Raw genomic sequence first — 27,105 nt, 5'->3', positions numbered from 1 at the left:
AGCCCTCGTGGTCCGGTGGTGCAGTTGCTGGCGGCGTTATGGTAAGGGGGCGAAGCGGCTTCTGCTTTTGCAGGGCGTCTTAATGTCTCATTTATGCTTATGCAGGAAGACTGGCCGTATCGCAGCTGTAGGGCCCAATGAGCAGAGTTGTGCTTCAATTAATACGGATTAGCTGCCGCCAAAGTACATTAATTCGGATTAGAGATCCAGGACCTTCATCTCATGGTATGGGTTGCAATAGAGTTGCCAACTCCAGGTTGGGGAAACTCCTAGAGTTTTTGGGGTAGAGCCTCTGGAAGGTGGGTTTGGAGAGAGGAGCGAGCTCAGTAGGGTATAATACCATGGAATTTATCTTCCACTTTCTCCAAGGGAGCTGGTCTCTGTCACCTGGAAATCAGCTGTCATTCCTGGAGATTTCCAGGCCCTACCTGGAGGCTGGCAACCCTACTGCAAATCTAGGGCTGCCAACCTCTAGGTCGTGGCTGGAGATCTGGAATTGCAACTGACCTCCAGACGACAGAGATCAGTTCACCTGGAGAAAATGGCTTCCTAGGAAGGTAGACTATATTATGCCCAACCAAGGTATAATAGTATTATCACCAGCCTTCCCCCCGCCCCCCCCCAAATCTCCAGAAGTCTCAGAGTTGGCAGTCCTACTTTGCAATATGGAGCTCTGATGACGAAAGTGAAATTAACGTAGAGAAAACTGCATAGGTGGCCTCCAATGTGTGGCGTGTGTGGATTATGTTGTGTGTGTACAAAAGTAAATCTTGTTTCATACTTTTGGGAATTTCATACTTTGGGAGTCTAGTTGGTTTTTAAGGTGCAGTTGAAACCAGAACTAGCTTTTTAAACATGGTGCTCTCGCCTGCCTTAATTTCTGGATCTCTTACAGTCCCTGTCTTTGCTCCCTTTTTCTAAGATACAGAATCCAAAACAAGGTAGCTGCAATCCAGCACACAGCTGGGCATATTTAACCCCCTATGAAGTGCATGGGGTTTTAACTCTGCCTAAATCTGCTGATGGTGTCAGGATGTGTCCTGATTGCAGAAGTGTGTTTCTTGGCTCTGGAGCAGGCGTTTCATCTATTTCTTTGGATACAGTTCAGGGGCTGTCTGTCTTGGACTTGTCCTTGTTAAAGAGCCTCAATAGTTCTGTTCACGCTTGTGTGTTCTTTTTAGTTGCGCCGGGAGGCCCGCCAGCGGCGGGAATATCTTTTCCGCAAAGCCCAAGAGGAAAAACTGCGGGCTGTGGAGGAGAAGAAGGAAAAAATCAAGAAAGCATTAGATGGTAAGAAAAAACTACTACTCTTTTTTCAAAGGGTCTATGAGCAGAGGGGTGCAAGGGGAAGAGACTTTAGGAAGCAATACATGTATGCAAGGAATTGAACTGGAGGATCAGTTACCTTTGTGATTCTCCCAGCCATGGTGCAATAGATCATATGCCCAGCTTCAGAAGTGATGGAAATATTCCCTCTTCACCCAGAAAACTCTTTGTGGGAACATATGCACCACTACTGAAACGTAACACATGGGGACCATCTATGTCTCCAGTACATTATTTTATTAACATCCTGGCCTGTCCTATGGACGCTGGGAGGCTTACTGCACTTCCATCCAAGTTGTATCTATCTCTGCTGTCAAAGAATTCAAAATTTAAATCATGAATGGGGATGGCTTGTGGGAAGAAAACTAGGGGAAATTTTGAAATCCTTTCTGCTTGTTAGTAGTGTCCCTATTACTCTTCTGCTCGTAAGATACAGCTCTCTTTCCACGTGGAAGCCGTTCCACTTGTTTAGTAACAGCTTCGTAGTATGAAGCCAAAAACTGGTATAGTCTGGGCTGACAGTGTGAATCCTGAGCTCGGAAGTCTCAGGCTGTGATCTCACTAGATCAGTGGTCTTTGACCCATGGGTTAAGACCTTTTAGATGGCATAGGAACCCCTACAGAGATGTCATTTTTTCCCCACTGCTGTCATGACTCTTGCCTCTCTTGGCATGCATGCTGAGAAGAGCATCAGGACGGTGAGATGAAAACACTCAGCAGTGGAGAAGATTCCTCTATGGCAGTAACTCACCTGGACACACTACCTGATGCTTGGTTTGGCCCCTGCTGTTTAGCTCTACTGTCCATGATCTTAGCCTGGACGCCAGTGAGGTCATAACTCTGGCTTCCCCCTCTTCCTGTCACATGACTGATGCCATGTGACTTCCTGTCACGTGCCTGCACTTGGTCAATCGACTTAGATTGACTTAGCTTATCTTACAGGACTGTAATAACATTTACTCAGACTGGAGAGCCAGTTTGGTGTAGTGGTTAAGAGCGTGGGACTCTAATCTGGAGAACCGGGTTTGATTCCCCACTCCTCCGCTTGAACTCAGCTGGGTAACCTTGGGTCAGTCACAGCTCTCTCAGAGCTCTCTCAGCCCCACCCACCTCACAGGGTGATCGTTGTGAGGATAATAATAACATTCTTTGTAAACTGCTCCAAGTGGGCGTTAAGTTGTCCTGAAGGGCGGTATATAAATCGATGATGATGATGATTTGTTATTTATTTGTTATTTGTTATTGTTGTGTTTGGACCACCTGGAATGCACTTTATAAAGTTGTGAACTACCCCATTGAGAACCCTGTTGAATGCCTTGCAGCCAGCCCCCACCCCTAAAAACCAGTAATATCATGCAAACTTGCATTGCTTGGAGAAAGTTCTGTGGCCTCGCCTCTGCATTTGAGAGTTCTTCTTTGCTTTTCCCTTCCAGAGAATTGCCTCATCCCCACGGAACTGCGTAGAGAAGCCCTTCGGCTGCAGAAGTCGATTGAGTTTGATGACGGGGGCTCGGAAGGTGAGTGGCTTACTAAACGGTTGGAATTGGCTTGGGAAACTGCTTTGAAATGGCTTTCAGAGTTTTGCTTTTGGCTCAAACCTGAAACATCGCACAGCCTTGGTGGACAAGATATGGGAAACAGAGACGGGAAGGAGGAAGGGTTGAGCCCCCAGAGTTTAATTGAAGTCGTTGCTCAGTAGCAAAAGTCTGTTTGGAATTCCCGGAGAGTGTGCATTAATGTGTTTAGTATTTGTGAACTATTTTTAATGTGCTGTCTCACTGTTTAAGATCCGGGAAGGCTTTTCTGCTGACTGTCTTGAAATCAGGGGCTAACTTTTCTGTTCTTTTGGTGGCCTCAGAGTTTGATCCCCAACTAGAGAAAGGATGTTGGAAATTGACTTTGGAGAGACTGTAGTGGATGGATGTTATTTAATCTGGCAAAGAAGCATGCCGAAGTTGGTAGCCTGTGGGGGGAAATGTGCAAGACTCCTGGTTTGCACATTCCTGTTTGTCAACTTTAAACAGAAAGAAAGAAAACGACCAGAAAGCAAAGGAGAATCACGACTCCTTTTGTTTACGAAAACTTTGCCTGGTCATCCAGGTGGAATCGCCAAAGGAGACCAGGAATCCAGCTGATTCACAGCCTCGCATGGGTTTCTTGGAAGCTCTGATAGTTGTGGATTGAGTCGGGAAGGAGGGTTCCCCCCCACCCATATTGAGAACTGTAGGACTCTATAAATTATAGAATCCCATACTCAGACCCTTTAGAGGATATCCTCAAGCTTGTACAGACGTGCAAACTAAGTAACATGCACTCATTTCTTAATCTTAAATCAAGCTTTCTTTTTTAGCATGTGAGTACTTGAATAACGGTGAAGGCTTTGTGGATCTGGGGGTCGATAAAGTATTTTGGTCTGCCTTGGACACCCTCCAGAACCTGATTCACTGTATTTTTTGGAGCCGGCTACAGGTTCCAGGCTGTCTTCCGTTCTTGTACTGCTATTTTAAAAAAAATTAGTGGTTCTTCTTCCAAAGCCAGATTGGGTTCTAGTGGTGTCCTTCTATAAAGGCTTGGATCCCGTGGCAAATCTCTGCGAGCAGAAGGGATTTCCATCAGTGGGACTTCCTCATTTCCCCCATCCTGCTGCAACCCCACTTTGGTGGGACTACGGACCCCCAGTCGGGAAGAGCAGAAGGGAGGAATTAGAAGTCTGCAGCAAGAGGACGGAACCAGTGAAACTTGCTGCCCTTCCGCTAGCGGAAATTTACTGCGGGGTCCAAAGGTTTCCTAGTGGAGCGTGCCTGTTTTTGTGCACGTGCACCTGAGAGTGCTGGTCTCCATGTGAATTTGTTATTTGTGTGTTGCTGTGGCAGGGGTGACAACGCACGTGGACGATGAGTACCGCTGGGCAGGCGTGGAAGACCCTCGCATCATGGTCACCACCTCGCGCGACCCCAGCTCCCGTCTCAAGATGTTTGCAAAGGTATGTGGGGTTGTTTCTTCCTTTTAGTTGGAAGCAGTGTCTCCTGCGCGGAGGAAATGGTGGCAGGTGGGTTGGGGGGCTTGAGGCATCTTTAGTGGGGTGGGACAGGACAAATCTTCTTGCAGGTTGGTGGTAGGGTTTGTGTTCTCATGTAAGCTGGTTCCTGAGATCAGTTCCTGCCATCTGCCTGTGTAGCTGCCAGGCCTCTGCCCGATCTGCCCTAGAAGACAAACTTGGAGGGCTGCCTCAGGGCTTTGTGCCAAGGCTCAATCCTGGGGCATGAGGAAGCAGTCGTGTCTCTGAACACGCATGTGTTGCCTTTCTCAATTGTGGGAACATGGGGGTAGGGGTTCTACATTGGAGGATACGATTGGTGGGCAGACGAGTGCTCTCTTTTCTCTTAAATGGCAGTGGCTGTAGGTCTGACCCTGGATTCTGTAGACCTTAGTTCCACGTTGCTTCTTCCCTCTTTCAATCTAGGAACTCAAGCTGGTCTTTCCTGGGGCCCAGCGCATGAATCGAGGCCGGCACGAGGTGGGTGCCCTTGTCCGCGCCTGCAAGGCCAATGGAGTTACTGATCTGTTGGTGGTGCACGAGCACAGAGGGGTGCCGGGTGAGTGACCACTTCGGGAAGGGTCAAGCGGGGGTCCGTAGATGGACAGTGTAACCTCAGGGTGTGGGGACGCTGCATCGACGAGCAGATACTGCTGAATGTGAACGGTGGTTCTGTCTTGATTGTGGCTCGAGAGAGTGCTTATGATTTGCAGTTTCCATATTCTGGCTTTCAGGCTGCTGACCATAGATTCAGGGCCTGGCTAATATCACTGCATTTTTTTAACCTTTTTAGATGGGCTTATAATCAGCCACTTGCCCTTTGGCCCCACTGCCTACTTCACGCTCTGCAACGTGGTGATGCGCCACGACATCCCGGACATCGGCACCATGTCAGAGGCCCACCCCCACCTCATTTTTCACAACCTCACCTCTCGGCTTGGGCAGCGGGTAAGATGGGCAGAAAGACAAGCGCGCTCTTAGCGCTGGGGAATTATTTGAAAAACGAGTTGGAAGCCAAAGCTGGTAGCCTAACCGTTCCTTATATAAATCCGTGGTACGGCTGCTTTGGGGATGTCTTTTATGATTCTGGTTGCCCCATTTCACCGAGGATGTGATAGAGCTGGAAAAGGTGCTGAAAAAGTCAGCCATCTGCTTTGTAGTACATCTTTCATATATCAGTAGCCTAATTAATTTGGGGCTCTTAGTAAAATAAAAGAGGGTGGACAAGAGGCAGATGGATGGATAGAAGTTTGGAAGATGATTAATGTTGTATGAATTATAATAATGATAATAATAATAATGAAGTGAGTGTTTTTTCCCTTGCTGCATCGTGCTAGAACTTGGACTTGCTTGAGTTTATTGTTAAGCAGTCAATTTAGAACGGGTAAAAACGCATGCAGTGCGTTGTTTGTGTATGGGATTCGCTGCCACTGAGGGGCTACTGTTAGGGAAGGTGGAATAGTGTCGCCTGATCTGGCCAGATCTCGGAAGCTAAGCAGGCTCAGTATTTGGATGGGCGACCACCAAGGAAGACTCTGCAGAGGAAGGCAAGGGCAAACCACCTCTGCTTCTTACTTGCCTCGAAAGCCCCTTGCTGGGGTCACCGAAAGTTGGTTGGGACAGCATGTATGAATGTAATAGGCCATGAGCTTAGCAGGCTTTAAAGAAAGGTTGGAAGCAATTAGTCTGGGAGCCTGCCCAGTGCCTTTTAGCCTCTTTGTTCAGAGACTAGGCACCTCTGAATACCAGCTGGTGGGCACAATCCATGGGGGAGCCTTCGTTCCCTGCTTGTGAGCTTCCTTGGGCTGGCCACTGTTGGAAACAGGACGCTGGGCTAAATGGACCCTGGGGTTCATTTAGTTCTTACATTTTTATCCTGCCTTTCTTCCATCTTGGAACTCAAGGCAGCATTTGTAAGATGGAGTCCCTCATCCAGGTACAGACCAGTCCCCCTGCCCGGCGTGGATTCAGCAAAGGTGGCTTTATTGGGCATCTCCTGGCCATTCCCTCGCTGGATCCAACAAGGCTCCTGTGATGCTGTGGGGTAGGGAGTGGGTGATGGTGAGTTCATACAACCTCCAAGAAATTCCTGGGTGTGTTTCTCTTGTGTGTGAACTCAGCAGGGGCCGTCCCTGTGAGATTTCTGTAGTTCTCAGATTCTGCAGCTTTGCTTAGTTCTTCTTGGTCCAAGTTCCACCTCCCGCATCACCGGGAGTATGATTGCAGCCAAACTGGGTTTGCTTTTTTACTGCACGTTCTTGTGCCCCTCTTTATTTCTTCCTCCTAACCCCACAGGTCACCAGTATCCTCAAATACCTTTTCCCGGTGCCTAAAGACGACAGCAAACGAGTCATCACCTTCGCTAACCAAGATGACTACATCTCCTTTCGGTACGTGCCGCCCCCCTCATTTCCCCGAGAGAGATTAGGGGTGCTTCTGCTTCAAGAAAAGACGAGTCTTGTTAATTCTGTCTCCGAGAATTATTTGATTCACAGGCAACTTTCGGCCGCACTGCTACTGTTTTTGTGGGCAGATCTGTGGAGGTTTAGATGTGGGTCTGTCTGTCTTTTGCTCTAGTTCAAGAGTCGGCCTTATACATTCCAGCCGAAAACGGTTCATTGATTTAAGGTTTCAAGCAAGGAACCATCCGCTTGAGTCTTCCTATATGGGAAGAAAAGCCCTTCTTATATATCCTGGCGGGATTTATTATCTTTCCGCTGGGCCTGTAAGACAGAGATGTTCCGCCAGGCATATGGTGGTGGCTGGGTTGGGCCCCCACTGGCCACATTAAAGATCTGCCCACCACCCTACATATGAGCCAGGGCTTGAAAAGCAGTATTTTATCATCACCATCTGAAGAGAAGCTGTATTATATAAAGTTGTTTTAATGTTATTTGTATACTGTTTTATCTGTTTTTAACTGTATTTATGTAAATTGAAATGTTGCACTCCGTCCTGAGCCCACCTAGCGGGGAGGGCGGAATAATAATAATAATAATAATAATAATAATAATAATGCCCCAAATTACCATGTTTGAGAAACAGGCTCAACCTGGAACTTCTTTTCTGGCTCACTTGTTTTTTGCTGGAAAGGAATAATGTTTTGTGTATGTTTTTGCTTCGGTGTGGCAAAGCACTCAAAGCATGAGGCCTGCCTGCCTGCAGCCACAAATGTCGCTGTCCAGTAATCATTTATTTAGTAAATGTATTCCGCCTCTCCAGAGACTTGCATGAGGCAGAGGCAACGTTCCCCTCAACATATAAACTGGATCCAAGCTTGTTTCTACTCCTGCCTCAGGAGTAGCTAGCTAGAATCCTCAAATCCTTTTAGCTTCAAGTAGGAGTCTTGTGGTTGGAAGACACAATACTTGGCCCTCTTCTAGCTAAGAGTTATGGACTGCAGTCAGGCCAAACTCTTAAGCTGCCACTACCCCAAGAAGGTTACCAGTCTCTGTTTCTCGTTCCAAGCCCAGTGCCTGTCTTGCTTGATGCTGCAGCGCTTTAACAACATAATGCTTAAATGCCGTTGAGTCCCTAAGCCCAGCAGTTGTATCGCTTTGCACTGGTGCATACGTGCTGCTTTTATGCCATGGGCCAGCATGGTAATGATTGGCTGGGATGGCAGCAGTAAGAGGAGGGGAAAGGCAGAAGCAAGTGGGGCTGGTTGGAGAGCTGGTGGCATCCTAATTTGGCCTTCTGGCCGCTTCAGATGCCTTGTTAAAGGGAGCTCTTTCCTGGACAGGCACCATGTTTACAAGAAGACGGATCACCGGAATGTGGAGCTTACTGAGGTGGGGCCGAGGTTTGAAATGAAATGTGAGTAACATCCTTAAAAATATGAAATAATCAAGTCCCGAGTAAAAACACTAATAATAATAACATGCAATTTATATACTGCTCTTTAGGACAACTCAACGCCCACTCAGAGCGGTTTACAAAGTATGCCATTATCATCCTCATGACAATCACCCTGTGAGGTGGGTGGGGCTGAGAGAGCTCTGAGAGAGCTGTGACCAACCCAATGTCACCCAGCTGGCTTCAAGAAGAGGAATGGGGAATCAAACCCGGTTCTCCAGATTAGAGTCCTGCCGCTCTTAACCACTACACCAAACTGGTTCTCTATTCAAGGAACTCTCTATTGCTTTTCTCACGGCCTTAGTGTCTCTAGCTACAGCGTGGGGTTAATAACACATGCTGTACAGAGCCAGTCATGAGTCTTACTGAATGCAAGGCAGCCAATGGGGTGTAGTGCTTAGGAGTGTCGGACTATAATTTGGGAGAGCCGGGTTCAAATCCCCGTACTGCCATAGAAGCTTGCCGGGTGACCTTGGGCCAGTCGCACCCTCTCAGCCTATCTTGCTTCACAGAGCGGTGGTGGTGAAGATAAAATGGAGGACAGAGTGTGAGGTGCTGTGGAACCCAACTGAAGAGAAAGGCAGGGTATAAAGGCAGTAAATAAATAAAAAATGTGGAGGATTTTTCCCCTCTTCTTCCAGGAAAAAGAATTCAGGAAAAAAAATTAAGGCAGCCTCAATATAGACTGCCAGATGTAGTAGAAATTCTGGTCCTAACCCTCATTTTTACCTTTTGGGAGCCAAAACTTGAGCCCTCGTTGAAAGTGTCTGTCTGGACTATACCACTTCAGAGTGCTAGGGGGAAGGGGTTTATGGATAAATCTTACTTCCGTATTTAAAAATTCTCTGTACACCGAACACTAGATGCCCTTCTCCCACAGAACTATTCTTTTTTTAATGTGGAAGAATTCCCTCTGTCAGTTCCACCCCAAGTATTCCTGTCCTGCAAAAATTAAAAGATGGTAATTTAAATGAATGTAAATTTGCTAAATTTATTTATATCTGAAGACACCAGCGGGGGAGGTGTCTGTGAATGTGTGTGTACCTCCACAGCCTGCAACCTAAAGCATTCTTTCTCTTAATTGCAGTGTATATGATCAAATTGGGAACCTTGGAGCTGGAGAGCACAGCTGATGTGGAATGGCGCTGGCACCCGTACACCCACACGGCCAAGAAGCGGAAATTCCTGAGCACAGAATAGCGCCGGCCCTGAGCTCCCTTTCCCTTGGCTGAGCCAGGTCTCTTTGGTAAGCAGCTATACTCTGGCTGCGTGTTGGAACCGAAGTGGGACCGAACAGTTGGCGACCAACTCACCCTGACCTTTCTAGGATTGAAAATCTCCGTGGTTCTTATAACCAATGGGCCCCAATCTCTTCATAGCCTTACACAGAAGAGCATCCTTCTTTTTTTGTTTAATGGGATGCCTGCTAGATATCTGCTACCTTAAGGCTGTGCCTCCCCAATCAGCTGTTGAATTCAGCACTCATAAACAGGACCACATTGCAACCTGTTTGGAGCCTTTCCAAACCACCAGCCGGGAACAGGTATCCAGGGTAGTGTCTGTACCAGAATCTTCTTACAAGCCTCCCTTCAGACTCCTTAGATGTGTTTCAACTTGAGCAAGGGCTGGAGGAGATGCTCAAAGCAATTTTGGAAAGGGTGATACGAAACCGGGGCCAGTCCTGCCCTCCCCCATGGATGTTTGATCAGGCAAGGCACTTTTGGGATAACAAAATGGGTTGCCGCCCCTCCTCGGCTCTGTTTCTTAGACATATCCCTCATGTTTGTGGTCACGGGGAATATCTTTGGGGGGTGGGAATCTGCTAGAATGTGGAGCAAGTGGGAGTAGATTGTAGAGAGTAGGGAGGGTTTGGGAGAGGGTAAGTTCTGATGTAGAAAAATGCATACTACACATTGGAGAGGGAAAAAGGTCTTTTCTGGGTGATGTGAAATGGCTCCTTTTTGATAGGCAAGTCTGCCCAAGCCCTCTTTGTAATATAGGTCTGTGGGACTGGATGACGCAGTGTGTTAAGGTGGTATGATAAATGTTGAAATAAATAAAGACGGGCCCTTTCTTCAACATTTCAATACACCATTCCATTTGCTCTAGTTCCTTTCTTCTGTATCTTCCCACAAGACAACCGCTATATAGAGGCTGTGGTCATATACATTCCAGGTTGTGGTCATATACGTTCCAGGCTGGCATGGATTTGAATGTCTCAAAGCGGAGGAGAAGCAGGACTCTTGAGTATCATTTCCAAGAGAAAATGACAAGTTTCTGGTCCTCATTGGTGGAAAGAGATTGGGAAGGGGTGGGGGGAAAGATGACAGCTTGAAAGGCCCAGTGGTTTAGTTTCTAGAAGTGGGATGCTCTTTCCACTCCCAACCTCCCAATCTGTCCTTGCTCTCACTACAGCCTTTTGCCCAAGTGTTCTTTACTATGAGAACAGAAATGTTACAATTGGAAAGCACACTTGATTTGGCCATCAGATATGCTAAGGTGTTGTTTTCTCAAGGTGGCCTGCCAGTAGAGATCATCTTTCAAGTTTTCCTTATCTAATTCTGTGTACTCATATTGAAATGATTTTCTGGCAAGAGAAGGAAGGAAAACTAAAGTTGACAGTGGAGAATGGCGATGCAGTAAGGTTAGAAAACTATTGAGACAGATTAGAATAAATGTGTTTAATTGGAGGGATAGTGCTGGAATGCTCAGGTCCAGAGTTCAATGTCTTGCTAAAATATTCAAGGTAACCTCATTCTTGGAGCCCAGAACCACTCAAGACCTGCTAAAGTGGGGTAGACTGCTACCATTCTCTCACCTCCCTCCCCAAATGGGAAAAAGAATCAAGATGTCCTGGTTAGAAAATGCTCAGTTTGACGCCGCTGGCGTCTTCCTTTCCAGCTACCAAGTCTCCCAAGTGTCTGCAGCAGCTCCTGTCTGGTATGTAGCCCTTGGGGCAGTTGTACATCTACTCCCTCGTATAGGGGTAAATGTGGCGGCAGTCCAGCCCAGAATGTATGGCTCCATGGCAGAAGCAGTATCCATCTTTTCCCCGTTCCAAGGGCCGACTACACTCGGCTCCACTCTGCAGGCGGGTCTCTCGGTCCTTTCGGCTTTCCGATGCGGAAGTTAAACCCTATGAGATTGGAAGCAAGGGAGAAGAGAGAGAGAGAGAGATACTTGTTCTGTCATTTTTGGGATGGTCTCTCATTCTTTCTCATCATGAAAGATACAATGAATTGCAATTGTGCTGTTTAAAGGCCACATTTTGTTAACCAAAGGCAGAACAGTAGAGGTCACCCCATAAATTTCCAGGCTGCACCCCAGGTGAGTGACTTCCATTTGTCCCCTCTTCTTGTTTTGACGCTGGACTAGATGGGACTATTCATCTGATCTAGCAGGGCACCTCTGATGTTATTACATGGCCCCCTTCGTTCTTTCTCCATCGCCCGTCTTTCCGTGGCATAACTGGTCCCCCTCAGGATGTTTGGGGGGGTTTCTTTTGGCCCTCATTCATAGCTAAAGGTATGTAAGAATGGAACGGAGCTTTGGCAGAAGGCAGGCAGGCAGTAGCTAGAACTGCATATTAGGGCTATAAAGTAGAGAGGATTTGTAACTGATGGGTGAGTTGCCTTTTATAAATGCAATTCATGGTAAAATTAATAAACAAAACCCTCACTGTAGGAGCTATTTTGAGTTACTGATGGAGGTATAATGGACAACTTATTAAGCAAAAATGGTGAGACATCTTCATCCCCCCCTTAAATGTGACATGATAGAACTGAGATAATTTCACAGAACATATCAGCACATTTTTTAACAGAAACCTCATGGATTAATCAGTTAAGAAGCTGCAGTTAAGATTAAAGATTACAGCCCTGTACCGTATGTGTGCATGCACAAAATGTATATTTAATTCCTACTGACCTCTCTGGTTAATAATAACAACAATGTTTAATTTATATACCGCCCTTCAGGACAAATTAATGCCACAGCGGTTTAAAAGTGTGTTGTTGTTATCCTCACAACAATCACTCTGTGAGGTGGGTGGGGCTGAGAGAGCTCTGACTGACTCAAGGTCATCCAACTGGCTTCAAGCGGAGGAGTGGGGAATCAAACCAGGCTGTCCAGATTAGAGTCCTGCCGCTCTTACCCCCTACGACAAACTGGCTTGCTGTATCCTCTTCATCCCCCATTCCCCATACAAATACCTGCCACTCTGTTGTCTTCAGCTATGCTCACTATTACTCACCCATTGGGTTGGCGGAAGACCCCACCGTGTTTGGGTTGCCCCGGACAACAGTATCGCCTAAATCTTCATATGCCTGTGAGGGGATATTTCGGGGTGATGTTGGAGCTGTTGTAAAAGAAGGAGGCAGTTAACTTCTGTTATCTCCAAGGCTGGGGCCAATTTTTTACCCCCGTATCAATAACAGGGAGCTTAGAAAGACCTCTCTGAAAGAAGGAGGCAAGCTGACTCCCTGTAAAGCTTTGGCATGGAGGCGGCTTGGCCAGAACTCAAATGCCTCCTCCAAGGACAGGGAATCGACTTACAGAGAGTCTTATCTCATGGTCTGGATTGTTGTGTACACATCAGGGGGAAAAATTGTGTGTCAACATATCCCAAGAGAATCTGTCTCAAGAGAAGGTGAATTCTATTTGGATTGACCAAATGTGTGTCTCTTTTGCCTGTCCTGCATTATGAATGTGTTTTCTACTCTCATTTGAAAGGACAGAGGTATGTAGAGCACTGATGCTTCCATGCCGGGCCACCTGAGAGCGCTGTGTGGCTTTTGTGAGGTTCATTTCTGCAGGCATTCATTTACACGCTTTCAAGCCTCCGCTATAAGCGGAGAAACCAAATGGATAACAAAGATGTGTCGTAGGCTACATGTTGCCCTCGCTACGGGGACACAGAGAATCCCACCACTAGCGTATCTGAAATAGGAGAGCCCCAACAGCAAGATCTGGGTCTGGTAGCACCTTAAAGACCAATTTCCAAGATCTAAGCTTTCGAGAATCAGAACTCCTTTCAATCAGACAAGAGAGCCCCAAATTATGTTTTGAGAGCTTCAGAAGGATGCTGGGTGGGAGAAGGGGATATCAGTGAGTACTATAAATATGGTATGCTCAGGGCTTTTTTTCTGGGAAAAGAGGTGGTGGAACTCAGGACCGCACAATGATGTCACTTTGGGTCAGCTGGAACAAGGGGAGAGTTTTTTAAAGTTTAAATCACCCTTGGCGAAAATGGTCACATGGCTGGTGGCCCCGCCCCCTGATCTGCAGACGGGAGTTTAGATTGCCCTCCGTGCCACTGTGCGGCCACTGCACGGATGGCGATCTAAACTCCCCTCTGTGTGGAGATCAGGGGGCGGGGCTACCAGCCATGTGACTATTTTCAAGAGGTGCTAGAACTCCATTCCACCAAGTTCCAGCTGAAAAAAAGCTCTAGGTGTGCTTCAGTATCTAATTGCCTTGAATGTCTACTGTTCTTCAGACTCTTTCTTGCCTTCAGGTGAGCAGAATGAAAGCATGTTGTGGGCTCGCTTGCAGCAAGATGCAGCTGCCTCTGGGGTGGAGTAGGCATAGATAGGTAGCCAGCCAAGTTTGACACTGATCCCTCTAGCTGGAGCTTTAATAACAGATCAGTCAGCAACAACAACTATGACAAGCATCAACTGCCTGTTTCCATACATTATGCCTCTACCAAAGGCTCAGGATATTTTTTTTCCTGTCTAGATGATAAAACTTAGGCCCAGAAGAGCACAGGGTGTTTAACAAGAAACAGATTCTGCCTCTTTCCAAAGCAGAGAATGCTTTCGTGATGTGTCTTCAGACATAAGCAGAGTATAAACCGGGGCTGACCCTGCTTAGCTTCTAAGAGCTGATGAAATCAGGCTAGCCCGGGCCTGATTTCAGTGCCCAAGAAGAAATTGATCATAATCATAGGTGATGGAAATACAAAAGTAGGAGACAAAGCAGAATCAAACACTTTGCAAAAGTGTCAGACAAGGATGTATATTATCTCTCTACCTGCTCAACCTCTATGCAGAGCATATCATAAGGAGAGCTGCCCCGAAAGAACAGTATATAAACTAATCCTCTCCCCCCACTCCATCTTACCTTTCTTCCCAGGTGACGAAGTAAAAACCTAAAGCAAAAGGGGAAGAAAGAAGGATATTTGAAGGCTGACCCTGCTTAGCTTCCAAGATCTGATGAGATCGGGCTTGCCTGGGCTATCCAGGTCAGGCTGGTTGGCCATCGTGGGTCAAGCTAATGAGATGCCAGGCACAGGTTCGTTCCAGTGATGCCATTTTACTGGGAACATAGTTTTCAGAGACAGAGCCGCATGGGTTCACTGGGGTACGGGATGGATTCCCTCGCAGCCCCTCCACCACTTCTGCTGCTTTCCTCCTTCCCCCTCTTCGAAATCCACCAGCTCTGCGTTTGAAAACATTCACTACTGTAGGGCAGATCTACACAAAGAGAAGGCAATCCTGCCGCCCCTAGGTGATTCAGCCAACTTCCATTTATGTCTTTCTCCTCAATTTCTTTTAGTATCCAAACTGGCCTTCTGTTTCACAGAAAGACACTGTATAATCACAAAATCATCCACTGTGACGAACTAACGAAATACAAAAAGTAACAGAATTTAATCAAATTGTGATAAATAAAGTGTTACAAAAAATCTTCATAGATCCAGAGGAGTTAGCTGTGTTAGTCTGTAGTTGCAAAATAGTAGAGTCCAGTAGCACCTTTGAGACTAACCAACTTTATTGTAGCATAAGCTTTCGAGAACCACAGCTGTCTTCGTCAGATGCATCTGGCAAAGAGCTGTGCTTCTCGAAAGCTTATGCTGCAATAAAAAATCTGCAGTGTATGTGTATATTATTTACATGAAACAACAAATAACACATTCATCAATAGATCATTGCTTAACTACTCGGTTCGAGGAAGCTCTAGAAATTACATAGGCTGCAACGCATATACAGGACAATTTGTAGGCGGCTGTACTCTTCTGATAGCTGCATCACAGCAAGGGGCCAGCTAAAAAGCACCCGTTTCCACTGAGACCTTCTTCAAGTGTTGTAGCCATGCAATTAATAATTAATATTAAGCAGTTACTTTTTGTATTTAGTTAGTTCATCGCGGTGGATGATTTCCTGATTCAACAGTTCCTTGTCATGATTTTCTCTCTTCTTTACCCTTATTGCCGAAAGACACAGCTGCCCGCTTCCTTCAGCTGACGGGGATATTTTCTCCAAGCCCAAAAGAGATCTTAAGGCCCATTTAAGGGCGGGTATCTACAGTCAAAACAACGCCGTTCCTTTGGTCATGATTGAGCCACAGTGGTCAAGATTATAAAGGGCAACCACGCTAATGCCCAGCCCTGCAGCTTTTAGAAACACAGAACCACAACGTTGTGCTTTGTGTTCAGCGCTGCGAAATTCAGGTTAGGTCCCTGAAGTTTTCACCTTAGCCTAAACTATGAGGATCGTAAGCCGCTCAATTCCGGAGCTTAGTTTCTAATTTTTGGCAGAGGGTCTTCGTTGCTCCCCTGCCCTTGGCAACATGAAGACTACGCACCGGGGGCATCAAGTTCCGCAGGAAGTTTTTCCCAAGCCCGTTGGCATGTGATGGGGAGGAGGTGACTCTGGAGTTGCCATCGGCTGCAGAGGAGAGACAAGAACAGACACATCAAAGTCACTTATTTCCAGGTAAAAGTCTTCTGAGACAAGGCATCCAGACTTGACCCACTCAGTGGTTAAACAGGTGTTAGAGGTTTCTGCTCAGATTTTCTCAAGGGCTTTTAACTGGTGCTTTCAGTACATTATAGAGGATGCTGCTATCCTTCCCCCAATAGAAGAACCGATCCTCGATGCATATTTGGAAATTTTGTAATCAGTTTTTCCCCCCATTACTATGTATGGACGTGAAAGTTGGACAATGAGGAAAGCTGACAGGAACAAAACGGATTCCTTTGAAATGTAGTGCTGGAGGAGAGTTTTGCGGATACCATGGATGGCCAAAAAGACAAATAAGTGGGTTCTACATAGGGTTGCCAGCCTCCAGGTGGCGGCTGGAGATCTCCTGGAATTACAACTGATCTCCAGGTGACAGAGAACAGTTCACCTGAAGAAAATGGCAGCTTTGGAGGGTGGACTCCATGGGATTATATCATTCTGAGGCCCCTCCCCTCCCCAAACCCCACCATCTCCAGGCTCCACCCCCCAAAATCTCCAGGAATTTCCCAACCTGGACCTGGTAACCCTAGTTCTAGATCAAATCAAGCCTGAATTCTTCCTAGAAGCTAAAATGACAAAACTGAGGCTATCGTACTTTGGTCACATCTTGAGAAGACAAGTTTCTCTGGGAAAGTCAATCATGCTAGGAAAAGTGGAAGGCAGCAGGAAAAGAGGAAGACCTAAAACGAGATGGCTCAACTCAATAAAAGAGGCCACATTCTCCAGTTTGCAGGATCTGAGCAAGTCTGTTAATGATAGGAAGTTTTGGAAGTCTCTCATTCATTGGGTTGCCATGGGTGGAAGGTGACTTGATGGCACATAACACACATGAGTTGGTACACAGTACCAGTATCTCTTTTGGCTGGCAGGCTTGGGCCCCACAAGGCCGTGAACATTATAAGTACTGTCTCCTTTTTAGAAAACTGGTAGCCATACTGGGCTGACCTAGGAAGTTACTTATTTTTCGAGTAGGCTTGCACATCAGTGACCAGAAAGCCATTCAGCCATATGACCCATAATTTTTTTTTGTGCCCATGAGGACTAGAATGTTGCTTGCTGCATTAGAGTCCGTATTCTATCATCTTTGGTGGGATGATGCGCTAGTTTAGCATAATAATGTAAGAACATGGGCAATAGTGCGCATCCTCATTTCAAATATCTCCTCAATCATTAACAACTTCTACATGTTTACTCAGAAGTAAATGTTGCAGAATTCAATAGGATTTGTCCCCAAGTAAATGTGCATAGGTTTGCAACCCCAGGCAGCTTTAGGAAAGCCACAGTTCATTTGATGTCAAGCCCTGTTCACATCTTAATACTGGCCTACCTTACAGGGTTGTTAATAAGCAGGGCTCATTTTGAGGGGGAACGTGCTGTAACACAGTTCTGGCAGTTCTCCCAAGAGGTCATGTGTCAGGTGGCTCTGCCCACCTGATTTTTGTCCATTTTGGGCCCGTTTCAGCCTGGATTGGGCTGAAACAGCCCGGATTGGGCCTCTGACGGGTGGTGGATCACTCTCCTGCTCAACAGTGGCTCAATCCTGACCATTTTAGGCCCCTTTTTGGCCATTTTCAGCCCTTTTTTGCCATTTTGGGCCCAATTTCAGCCCTGAATGGCCAGGATTGGGTCCAAAATAGCCAGGATAGGTGATGTCAGGGTGTGTGTGGCATATGCAAATCTATTATGCTAATGACACACTTCCAGTGATGTCAAGGGGCATGGCATATGCTAATGAGTTATGCTAATGAGTTCCTGCTGCTCTTTTTTCTACAAAATGACCCCTGTTAATAAGGATTATTGAAATAACGTTAAGTACAATAATTCTTTCTCAAACACACACAGCAGCTATTCTTGCACATTACCTGGACCAGGTGTGTTCACTTGGGCGTATTCACAAGCTGAACTGGGGGACAGCCGCCTTATGGGGCTTCCAGGCAGCGAGTGGCTGGCTTGTAATCCCACGAAGGCGTTGGGGTCAGTGGCCCAAGCGTCGGAGACGTTGCTAGTGCGAGGCTTTACTGAAGTATACAGAGGCGTGTCTCCATCTTGCCGGGCCTCCGCAGCAGGAGAAATTGCTCCTCCGCTTCGCCGGAGTTTGTTCACTACTGCGTAGGTATCCCCCATCTTTGGCGGCAGTTCTGGAAGGGCTGTGGGACTGGGATCAGCAGGCACTGAAATACTCCTGGAAGACAGAATACAAAATCCGGAGGTACTGCTGCATCTTCAGCAAAGCTTCAAGACCTGAGAATAGGGTTGCCAGGTCCAGGTTGAGAAATTCCTGGAGATTTGGGATGTAGTGCGTGGAGAGGGTGGTGTTTGGGAGGGGAGAGGCCTCAGTGGGGTATAATGCCATAGAGTCCACCCTCCAAAACAGCCATCTCCTCCAGGGGAACTGATCTCTGTCACCTGGAGAGCAGTTGTAATTCTTGGAGATCTCCAGCCACCACCTGGAGGCTGGCAACCCTACCTGAGAATCAGCTACGCCTCTCTTGTCAAAGAACGAAATGGATGCGTTTGTTAATTCAGTTTTCTCCAGGAATATATATTTTTATTGATTGACTTGGTATGTTTTTATCCCACCCTTTCTCCAAGGAGCATCAATCCCTCTTTTTGATCCTCACAACAACCCTAGGAAAGCCGGTGAGGCTGAGATTAGGTTGCAGAGGAGCAAACTTGCTCTTAACCAGGAGTTGGCTAGACTAAACTAGCAAGTAACATTCATTCGCCCTCCTCTCATGTCATTCTTCAGGCTCTCATTTCTGCTAGCAGCTGCATTTCTTGGAGACTAGCCAGCTGCATTGGGAGAGGGGGAAGCAGAATAGTTCCTTTCCGCTGCTGGAAGATTTAGCCTGGATCCAACTCAAGGCTGGTTCTCCAGTTAAGACATACAAATGACTGCTTGGGGCAGGAGGGTGCTGATACTCAGCTAAAAGTAGGTAAAGGTAGTCCCTTGTGCAAGCACCGAGTCATTACTGACCCATGGAGGGACATCGTATCAGGACGTTTTCTTGGCAGACTTTTTGTTACGGGGTGGTTTGCCATTGCCTTCCCCAGTCATCTACCCTTTACCCCCAGGAAACTGGGTACTCATTTGACCGACCTCGGAAGGATGGAAGGTTGAGTCAACCTTGAGCCGGCTGTCTGAACCCGGCTTCCGCCCAGATCGAACTCAGGTCATGAGCAGAGCTTGGGCTGCAGTACTGCAGCTTACAAAAATTACCCTCCGGACTATGACCAGAATGGGCATGGGGGAGGATTGGCATTCCTTTCTGGGCCTGTCAGCCAGCCATCGGGTTCAAAGCAAGAACCTGCAGTGTGTCCTGGACCCATCCAGTGGCAGCCCCGGTGGTAATGTGTGTGCCTTGCTTGAGATGACAAATGACTTTGAACCAGACTTGCTCAAAAACAAACCAAGAACCAGAAATCTTTGTATACCTGTTTTTCACACAAAATCTTGCCCCAGAAGTAGGATTGCCAGCTCCAGCTTAGGGAATTCTTGGAGGGGTTTTGGCAGGGGCAGGGGGGACTGTACTTGGGGAGGGCACAGAAGAGATGTGATGCTGTCAGAAGGTGTCAGTTCCTCCACGTGAACTGATCTCTGTAGAGGTTCTAACAGGGGAGCGCAGCTATTGTATACCCTTGACCGAAGAACAGTACACTCCTCCTATCTGGGATAGTCGTCCTCTTCCACCGAGTGCACAGCTTCGTGAAGGACACACATGGAGCGGTGAGGGAGGAAGGGGACACCCGCCTAGCCAGCCAGATCAGCCGAATCAACCCTGGCAATCAATGGGGTGACAGATGTCGCAGCCAGATCGCCCTCTGTGGCCTGGAGATCAGGCATAATTCTAGAACTCCTGGCCTCACCTGGAGTCTGGCAACCTTTCCGAAGAGCCATCCACACATCCAATGGAGCTGTCCCTCAAGCTTTTGGACTTATTCCCTACCCTTCTAGACCAGGGAATTGCACTGTTCAATGGATCAACAAGGCCTTCCCATACTGTAGACCTGTCTGCCGCAACCCAAATCTATCACTGTTTATGCCTCTTACCTGTCCATATGGAATGTCATCCAGTTAGACAGTCCATCATAACAAAATACAAGTTAATAAAATTTAAAATATCTGTACAAACAAAGGGTACAATAAAACCCTGGAATAAAATATAATTTGGCTAAAATTCCTGAGGAAACTAAAAGTCTTGTAGGGGGAGCCGGGATTAGTCTCTTCTTTATGTTTGTTGAAAGAAAGATAAAAGTGGCCACCTTAAAAGTAACATCTGGGATGGTATCAGCCAATAAAAGCTCAATGGATTCCTCCTCGGAACTGGAGAAATTTGTGAGGAGTAGGTTCAAAAATTTGTTTCTGATGAGCTCATAAAAAGGGCAGCGTAAAATGTAGTCAACAATATCTTCCACCTAATCGGAACCGCAAGGGCAACGACTGTCTAACTGGTACTGAAACGAATTGTGCTATTTGTGTGACTCAGCAAGCTTCCATGGCAGAGGGGTTGTTCAAACTTGGTTTATTTAGTTTCATTTATAGCCCTGCTTTTCTTATTGAGCCTCATCCAGCTCTAACCACTAGGAAACACTGGCTCTCTTAAAAGATTAAGGCGTATTGGGCCACGTGGCCAATACAAGCTCTACCTGTTTAAGCTATTCCTTTGCTATTTCCTTTGCTATATGTCTTAGCTTTGTGGTTTGGAGGATGCTCTATGTCTGAGTTTCTCTCAGAATTACAACTGATTTCCAGACCTCAAAAATCAGTAACTTTGGAGTGGATTCTATGACATTGCATCCCAGCTGAGCTCTTTCTCCTCCCCAAACTCTGTCCTCAAACCTCCATGAACTTCCCAAACTGCAGTTGGCAACCCTAGGGCCAGAAAGACATGTCCTCTTCCATGCTCAGCAACTTCTCTCTTTCCTACCACTTCAGTCCTGGAGTCCATATCTGTTGAATATAGAGCCCGCCTTGTCCTACAGAACAGATCCCATAAGCCATCGCTTCATATAAGACATCCAAACCTTAAATAGACAATCCCTCAAGCCTTCCAAACAAGCATTAAAACACCAGCCTTAAAATGCCAAAATACACAACCAGCTGCCAGGTAAAACAACATTATACTTAGGGTTGCCAGCCTCCAGGTGGTAGATGGAGATCTCCCGGAATTACAACTGATCTCCAGGTGACAGAGAACAGTTCCCCTGGAGAAAATGGCTGCTCTGACGGGTGAACTCTACTGCATTGCACCCCACTGAGGTCCCTCCCCTCCTCAAACCTCACCCTCTCTAGGCTCCACCCCCAAAATCTCCAGGAATTTCCCAACTTGGAGCTGGCAACCCTAACTACTTGAAAATGTTTTTGTGAAAGAACCCATTTAAGAACCACCTTAAAACTTCCCCAAAGTTGTGCCAACCGGTACTCCCCCTGGAAGGGATGCTGTAACTCAGGGGCCAGTACAGGGCAGGCCCTGCTTTTCTATAGAACCCTATTCTGCATCCCAAAATTTCCATCCTATATATGTATATATATTTACCGAAGGATGGTGCCTCGTTTGAGCAGGGGCACAGCTGGGTGTCGGAAGGAGAGGGCGTCGTCATACAGAGGAAGACGATTCTGTACGAAATAGAAGAAAACAAGGGAAGTCAAGTGTGTTCTAGACCAGCACAGCTGTTCGAACTTCCGGCAGCAGGAAGTGTGCCAGTATGCAATGGTATGCATTAACCCTGAAAGTCCTAGCGAAAGAGGAAGGTGAGTGAGGGAGCGCGCCTTAAGCAGGTCGACTCAGAAGTAAGTCCTCTGCCATTCAGGGAGATTATTCTCATGATGGCAGGCAGAGAGACCACTAGATCGTAACTTTGTGTTCATTATCTGTTTCTGAATTTAGGGAGTTATCTGGAATGCTACGTCATGGTTTTTACATGGTACGGTCCTGCAGGCAAAACTTTAGGGAAAGGGGCTTTCCATACGCCATTGTAAAGCCCCTCCCCAATTTTCAGACATCTAAAAGTTTCCTAGCACTCATCACTAATAATGTTTGCGCCTGTGGGGTATTTTGTACAAAAACAGTAACAAGGTCTGAGTTTTGGACTACATTGTAAACCACAGTGACTCCATTTTGAGTTCCAGGTATAGTGTTATCGTGCTAGGAAGACGCTTCATGTCGTGAGTTTGTGCGATCTTCCGGGGCGTGTGTGAAAAAGGCCATTCTCAGCTTCACAAAGATTTTTACTCTTGAACACAAATAACACTTTTATCATGCAGCGTTTTTAACTTGTATTATCGTTGAGGTTACCAGTGACCTCTGATGACCTCTGTACTTATTTAAATATTTTGAATAATAGTCTGAATTTGCCTTGGTGATAATTCCACTGTCTCTAAGGGCCAAGCTACACATGACGAATGACACTTGAACGGCAAGTGTATTTCTCCCTGTTCACTTGCCCTCCACTCACTCCACTTGCCGTTCAAGTGTCATTCGTCATGTGTAGCTTGGCCCTGATTCTTACCTAGGGGATATAAAGATCATTAATTTCATGAACACAGAATTTTTTTTCTCAGACTGCAATAACTATTGCCTCCTTCCAACAAATCAGCATGAGAATCCACCCTGTCTTCAAAGCCAGTCAGCTAGCCAGAATGCTTTTTGTTTCCATTTTCCGCAAGTCCCTGGATGACTCAGGGCCAAGCTGCAAGTGATGAACGACACTTGAACAGCAAGTGAACAGACTGATGTGTATTCCTCCCTGTTCACTTGCACTCCACTTGATCACTACGGGCCAAGCTACAAGTGACAAATGACACTTGAACGACAAGTGAACAGACTCACGTGTACTCCTCCCTGTTCGCTTGCCATTCACTTGCGCTCCACTTGATCACTGTGTGATCACCCTCTATAGCAGCGATACTTACTCTGAGGGCCAAGCTACACATGACGAATGACACTTGAACAGCAAGTGTATTTCTCCCTGTTCACTTGCCCTCCACTCAATCCACTTGCCGTTCAAGTGTCATTCGTCATGTGTAGCTTGGCCCAGAGGCTCACGAGTGGAGGCTTTTTCTGAGCATCGTTTCCCAATATAGCACCTGTTGCATTTCAGGAAAGCGGGCAAGGCCATTGCTCAGTGGGTTTTGTGGTTGGCAGGTGGTTCCCATCCTAAAACCTCACTCTCTGCAGGCTTCACCCCCAAATCTTTAGTTATTTTCCAAGCACGAGTGGCCAAAATGCAAGTGGTTTCATTGACGTGACTTCCACAACATGCTCAGAGATGAGATTTTTAATTCTGGCTTTACGAGAAAGCCAGTTCTGGAGCTGAACTCGAGCTCTGATTGAATGTTGCCATTACCTTTCCTCACACACTTCTGTAGATATCTGGCCTTCTTTTTATTTCTTTACATGCGTTAACAAATTGGTTTCTACATTGCCTGTCTGCTTAAAACCAGGTTCCTGAGGGAGCCAGCATCATCGTACACCATACTCCTTCCACAGACTAAAAATATTTTCAGTACATGCGGAAGGCTGACTGAGAACACAGCAAGCCATTTGTTTTTTAAACCACCCCTCTTGCAGACCTTCCCATCTGCCCATCCATCCGTCTGTCTATCCATCTGCTCGTCCTCCTTTGCAGATCCAGTCGAGCAAATCCCAAAATGCCAACAGAGGAATGCAATCCTGGGAGAAGTTTTTCACACAACGAAGGAGGAAATTTTCAAATGATGAAGGACAAGCTGGCCTGGAAAAAATTCGGAGCGGCTCACACCACCAGCTACCCTCCCCTCTCGCCATGCCCCTGCTCTCTTCCCTACCGCCGAGTCCTTCCCAACCCCGTAAGAACTACCTTACAGCAGTAGAGCCACTAGTTTCTTGTCAAATGTGGCATCAGGATTCCATAGCTGGAACTCATCGCGAATGATACGCACTGTATGTTTGAGGAAGTGAGACTGCAAGAGAGGCACTTCCTCAAAGCTTCTGCAGAAGGGATGTGTGTGCTCGTGTGTGGAAAGGGGGAGGCTTATTTCTGTACAGGGACTTTTCCCGCTGTGAGAATAGCGGGATGTCCCCCTCTGGTTTTCAGAGCGTGCTCAAAAATATGGTGCTCCTGGGCTTCTTGCAGCTTTCTCCTTTGTTTTATCTCAAAGGAGGAACTGTGTGGTGGCTCCAGGCACAGCGTCCGTGCGGAGGCTCTGCCTGGGAAAGGAGTGAAAGTTTGCCTTCAAAACTGGCAGAGCGAAGAGCCAAGCTACAAGTGATGAATGGCACTTGCCTGGCAAGTGAACAGACTCAAGTGTATTCCTCCCTGTTCACTTGCCATTCACTTGATCAAGTGGAGTGCAAGTGAACAGGGAAGAATACACGTGAGTCTGTTCACTTGCCAGGCAAGTGTCATTCATCACTTGTAGCTTGGCTCTAAGTTCCACGGCAGCTCAGCTGAGAAGAGGAAAAGGGGGCACTGGCAGGACATGGGGGGACAGCTGCCGTGTTTGGTACAAACTGTGCTGACACAGCAGGGGAAAAGGGAGAGGTGGGGTGGGGAAGCATCCATCAGCAAGTGGTGTGGGGATGGTGCATGGGGCCACTATTCCTGTCTTCTTCTGTGCTACTCGCTGGTGCTTCCATAGAAGCTTCTTTCACACTAGCAGTGCCCTCAGGTCATAGCTGACTTATGGCAACCCCTGGTGGGGTTTTCATGGCAAGAGACTAACAGAGATGGCTTACCATTGCTTACCTCTGCAACACTGGTCTTTGTTGGAGGTCTCTCATCCAATCACTAACCAAGGGCGACCCTGCTTAGCTTCTGAGATGTGACAAGATCAGGCTCACCTGGGCTATCCAGGTCCGGGAACTAGGGGTGATACCCTAAGCAGAATCACACCCTTCTAAGGCCTGTAATGTCAGTGGACTTAGAAGGCTGTAATTCTGCTTAGGATAAATGTAGGATACGTTTGTACTTTGCACTTGCTTTTTTCTGAAATGCAGGGGGGAGGGGGTACCTAGCTGTACAAGTTTCCCTCCAAGATCATTATGATGATTTTTAGGCTTGCTACGATTTTAGCACTGACTTAATACTTTTCTTGGCTTTGTTGTTTATTTTTTAGCCGCACTGGAGTTTTTTGATTTTGTGCGGCCTGCAAACTGAAAGGAGCAGAATTATTTTTTTCCTGCAGAAAATGCATAGAAATACTTCAAATAAATATATTTATTCCACACAGCATATAACATAGCAGTATATTCCATCCTTACAGGCAAGAGGCTGAGGCTACCATTATCTTTACTCAGATGTAAATCCCCTTCAGCAAATACTTCCTTTCTCCCTACAATTTCCCTTTTGTTCCTTTTTATAGCCAGTTGAATGACTTCCTCTTTTTAGCAGGACAGGGCATTCTGGAATCAACTGATCATTATCAGTTCTTGGTGGGGAGGGGTTGCGGGGAATACAGCGGGGCGGGTGGGGTGGATGAACGACTGCTTTTTTGCTTTGCAGGCAAAATCTGGATATTAGTTATAATTCCAGGAGCTGTCCAGGCTCCACCTGGAGGTTGGCAAGCCTGCATGGCAGGTACATGTTCATAAGCCAATTTCAAGATCACCCAGTAAGAGAAGACAGAAACTAGAATGTTGTGAGCGGTTGAGGACAAAATTAAGTCCAACTTGCCGTGGGAAATGGCTTATACTAGCCAAAGTTGAGAATAACCAAATAAAGGGATGTTTTTTATAGCTGAATTAGGTAACACTGCCCCCCTGTGGAAAGAGCTGGAGCTGCTTTTCATTCTTTGTCTCTTACCTCCTTGAGGTTTTCATAATTTGGGACAGAGATGCCCAAGGCAGCCCGGAACATTTCAATGACCGCACGATATACAAACTCGTACTGCTCCTGCCAAGAAGACGGGGTGACAGATATGAGAGGGGGGCTGCCGTCTGCATAAAACCAGTTCTCTCTTTTTTTTTTTTGAAAAAATTTTATTGGGTTAGAATCCGTTATTTTTACATTTACATTCAATTTTCCCCAAATTTTTCATTTCTAACCCCCTCCCTTTCCCCCCCTTTTGTTGACTTCCAACAGTTTTCCAACCCTTTGTCCCTTTTCCCTTACTTCTATTAAATTCCTCTATCTAAAACAAATATATATTCTCCATTATACTAAGCAGTACATCCTTAACTATTTTTCTTATTATATACCCAAACTGTAAGTCTTTGTTTCCATCTTAGATAAACAATTTATCCCATTTTCCAATTTTAAATATTTCTATATATCATAAACCTATATATCATAAACCATAAAAATGCATAAAACCAGTTCTCAATATACAGCTGCTATCTTGTCACACACAGAATTTGTAGATACTTGATTATATAGAAGTGGTATATAAACCCAGGTGGTATATAAACTCAGCAACGGAAAGAATTACGTACAAATGAAACCCAGGCCTGTCTGGGATATGAAGGTCAAGTCAAGTCAAGTTAGTCTTTATTGGCTAACTTGGCTTTATTGAAGTTGAACGAGAGCGTGTGTGGGTTCTAGTTAGGGATTTGTTAAGATTTCAGGGTTACCAACTGCATTTTTAATCATGACAATGGACCATTATGTTGCTTTTATGTCCTTATAATTCTTGGCTGTTGTTGTTAGTGGCCTTGAGCCAAAGAGATAATGCAGGATTATAAAATTTTAAATAAATAACATCACATAAATGTGCAAAGCTATCTTTAGTCCTTGAGTTTTTTTCCCCTTAATCAATCCTATATCTCAATTAACTAACTGATTGTTAGGAAAATGGGATCCAGAAAAATAAAATTTGGCAAATGAGCAAGTGGGAAAGGGAATAGAGATAGCACTGTGTTATAATAGATAAGCTTAGAAGAGAGTGAAAGTATATGTTTAATAGAATAAAATAAGTTTGAAATGAGTAGGGGGGAAAAATGGATAAGGGGTTGGAAAACTGTTGGAAGTCAACAAAAGGGGGGGGGAAAGGGAGGGGGTTAGAACTGGAATATTTAAAGGAAATTGATTGTAATGGATATTATAGTGATTTCTAATCCAATAAAAAAATTTTTAAAAAATTGGCAAATGAGCAGATGTATGGAAATTATGCATATCACGAGATTTTCAGCTCATAAGATTCTGGGTTGCTTTTGGTATGGAACC

The 27,105-nt window shown here is 46.1% G+C and overlaps 2 protein-coding genes across 3 annotated transcripts in view; one reads left to right on the top strand and one right to left on the bottom strand.

The window, feature by feature from the left end:
* The first annotated feature begins 3 nt into the window (after nucleotides 1-3).
* On the top strand, nucleotides 4-10,297 carry IMP4 (IMP U3 small nucleolar ribonucleoprotein 4). 2 transcript variants are annotated; one of them, XM_055003544.1, is made up of 9 exons: nucleotides 4-41; nucleotides 1,182-1,290; nucleotides 2,760-2,843; nucleotides 4,200-4,309; nucleotides 4,790-4,922; nucleotides 5,157-5,311; nucleotides 6,659-6,753; nucleotides 8,106-8,179; nucleotides 9,306-10,297. In XM_055003544.1, exons 1-9 carry the CDS (start codon nucleotides 39-41, stop codon nucleotides 9,416-9,418), a joined length of 876 nt encoding a protein of 291 aa, XP_054859519.1. In that variant the 5' UTR covers nucleotides 4-38; the 3' UTR covers nucleotides 9,419-10,297. The 2 variants fall into 2 exon arrangements, with proteins under 2 accessions (XP_054859519.1, XP_054859518.1); XM_055003543.1 differs by lacking the exon at nucleotides 4-41 and adding an exon at nucleotides 142-225.
* A 606-nt stretch (nucleotides 10,298-10,903) lies between these two features.
* The window catches only part of PTPN18 (protein tyrosine phosphatase non-receptor type 18), a 54,569-nt gene continuing 38,367 nt past the window's right edge, over nucleotides 10,904-27,105 (bottom strand). The window contains exons 11-16 of the mRNA XM_055003541.1: nucleotides 21,501-21,580; nucleotides 17,826-18,145; nucleotides 15,806-15,888; nucleotides 14,342-14,369; nucleotides 12,471-12,575; nucleotides 10,904-11,354 (exon numbers count right to left, since the gene is read on the bottom strand). Of these exons, the coding sequence (XP_054859516.1) occupies nucleotides 11,287-11,354; nucleotides 12,471-12,575; nucleotides 14,342-14,369; nucleotides 15,806-15,888; nucleotides 17,826-18,145; nucleotides 21,501-21,580 (684 nt within the window). The 3' untranslated portion in view covers nucleotides 10,904-11,286. The remainder of the gene's footprint in view (nucleotides 11,355-12,470; nucleotides 12,576-14,341; nucleotides 14,370-15,805; nucleotides 15,889-17,825; nucleotides 18,146-21,500; nucleotides 21,581-27,105) is intronic.

This window comes from Eublepharis macularius, chromosome 19 (genome assembly GCF_028583425.1).
Source record: "Eublepharis macularius isolate TG4126 chromosome 19, MPM_Emac_v1.0, whole genome shotgun sequence".
Classification (NCBI taxonomy): domain Eukaryota; kingdom Metazoa; phylum Chordata; class Lepidosauria; order Squamata; family Eublepharidae; genus Eublepharis; species Eublepharis macularius.
This window is presented reverse-complemented; position numbering and strand designations above follow the sequence as displayed.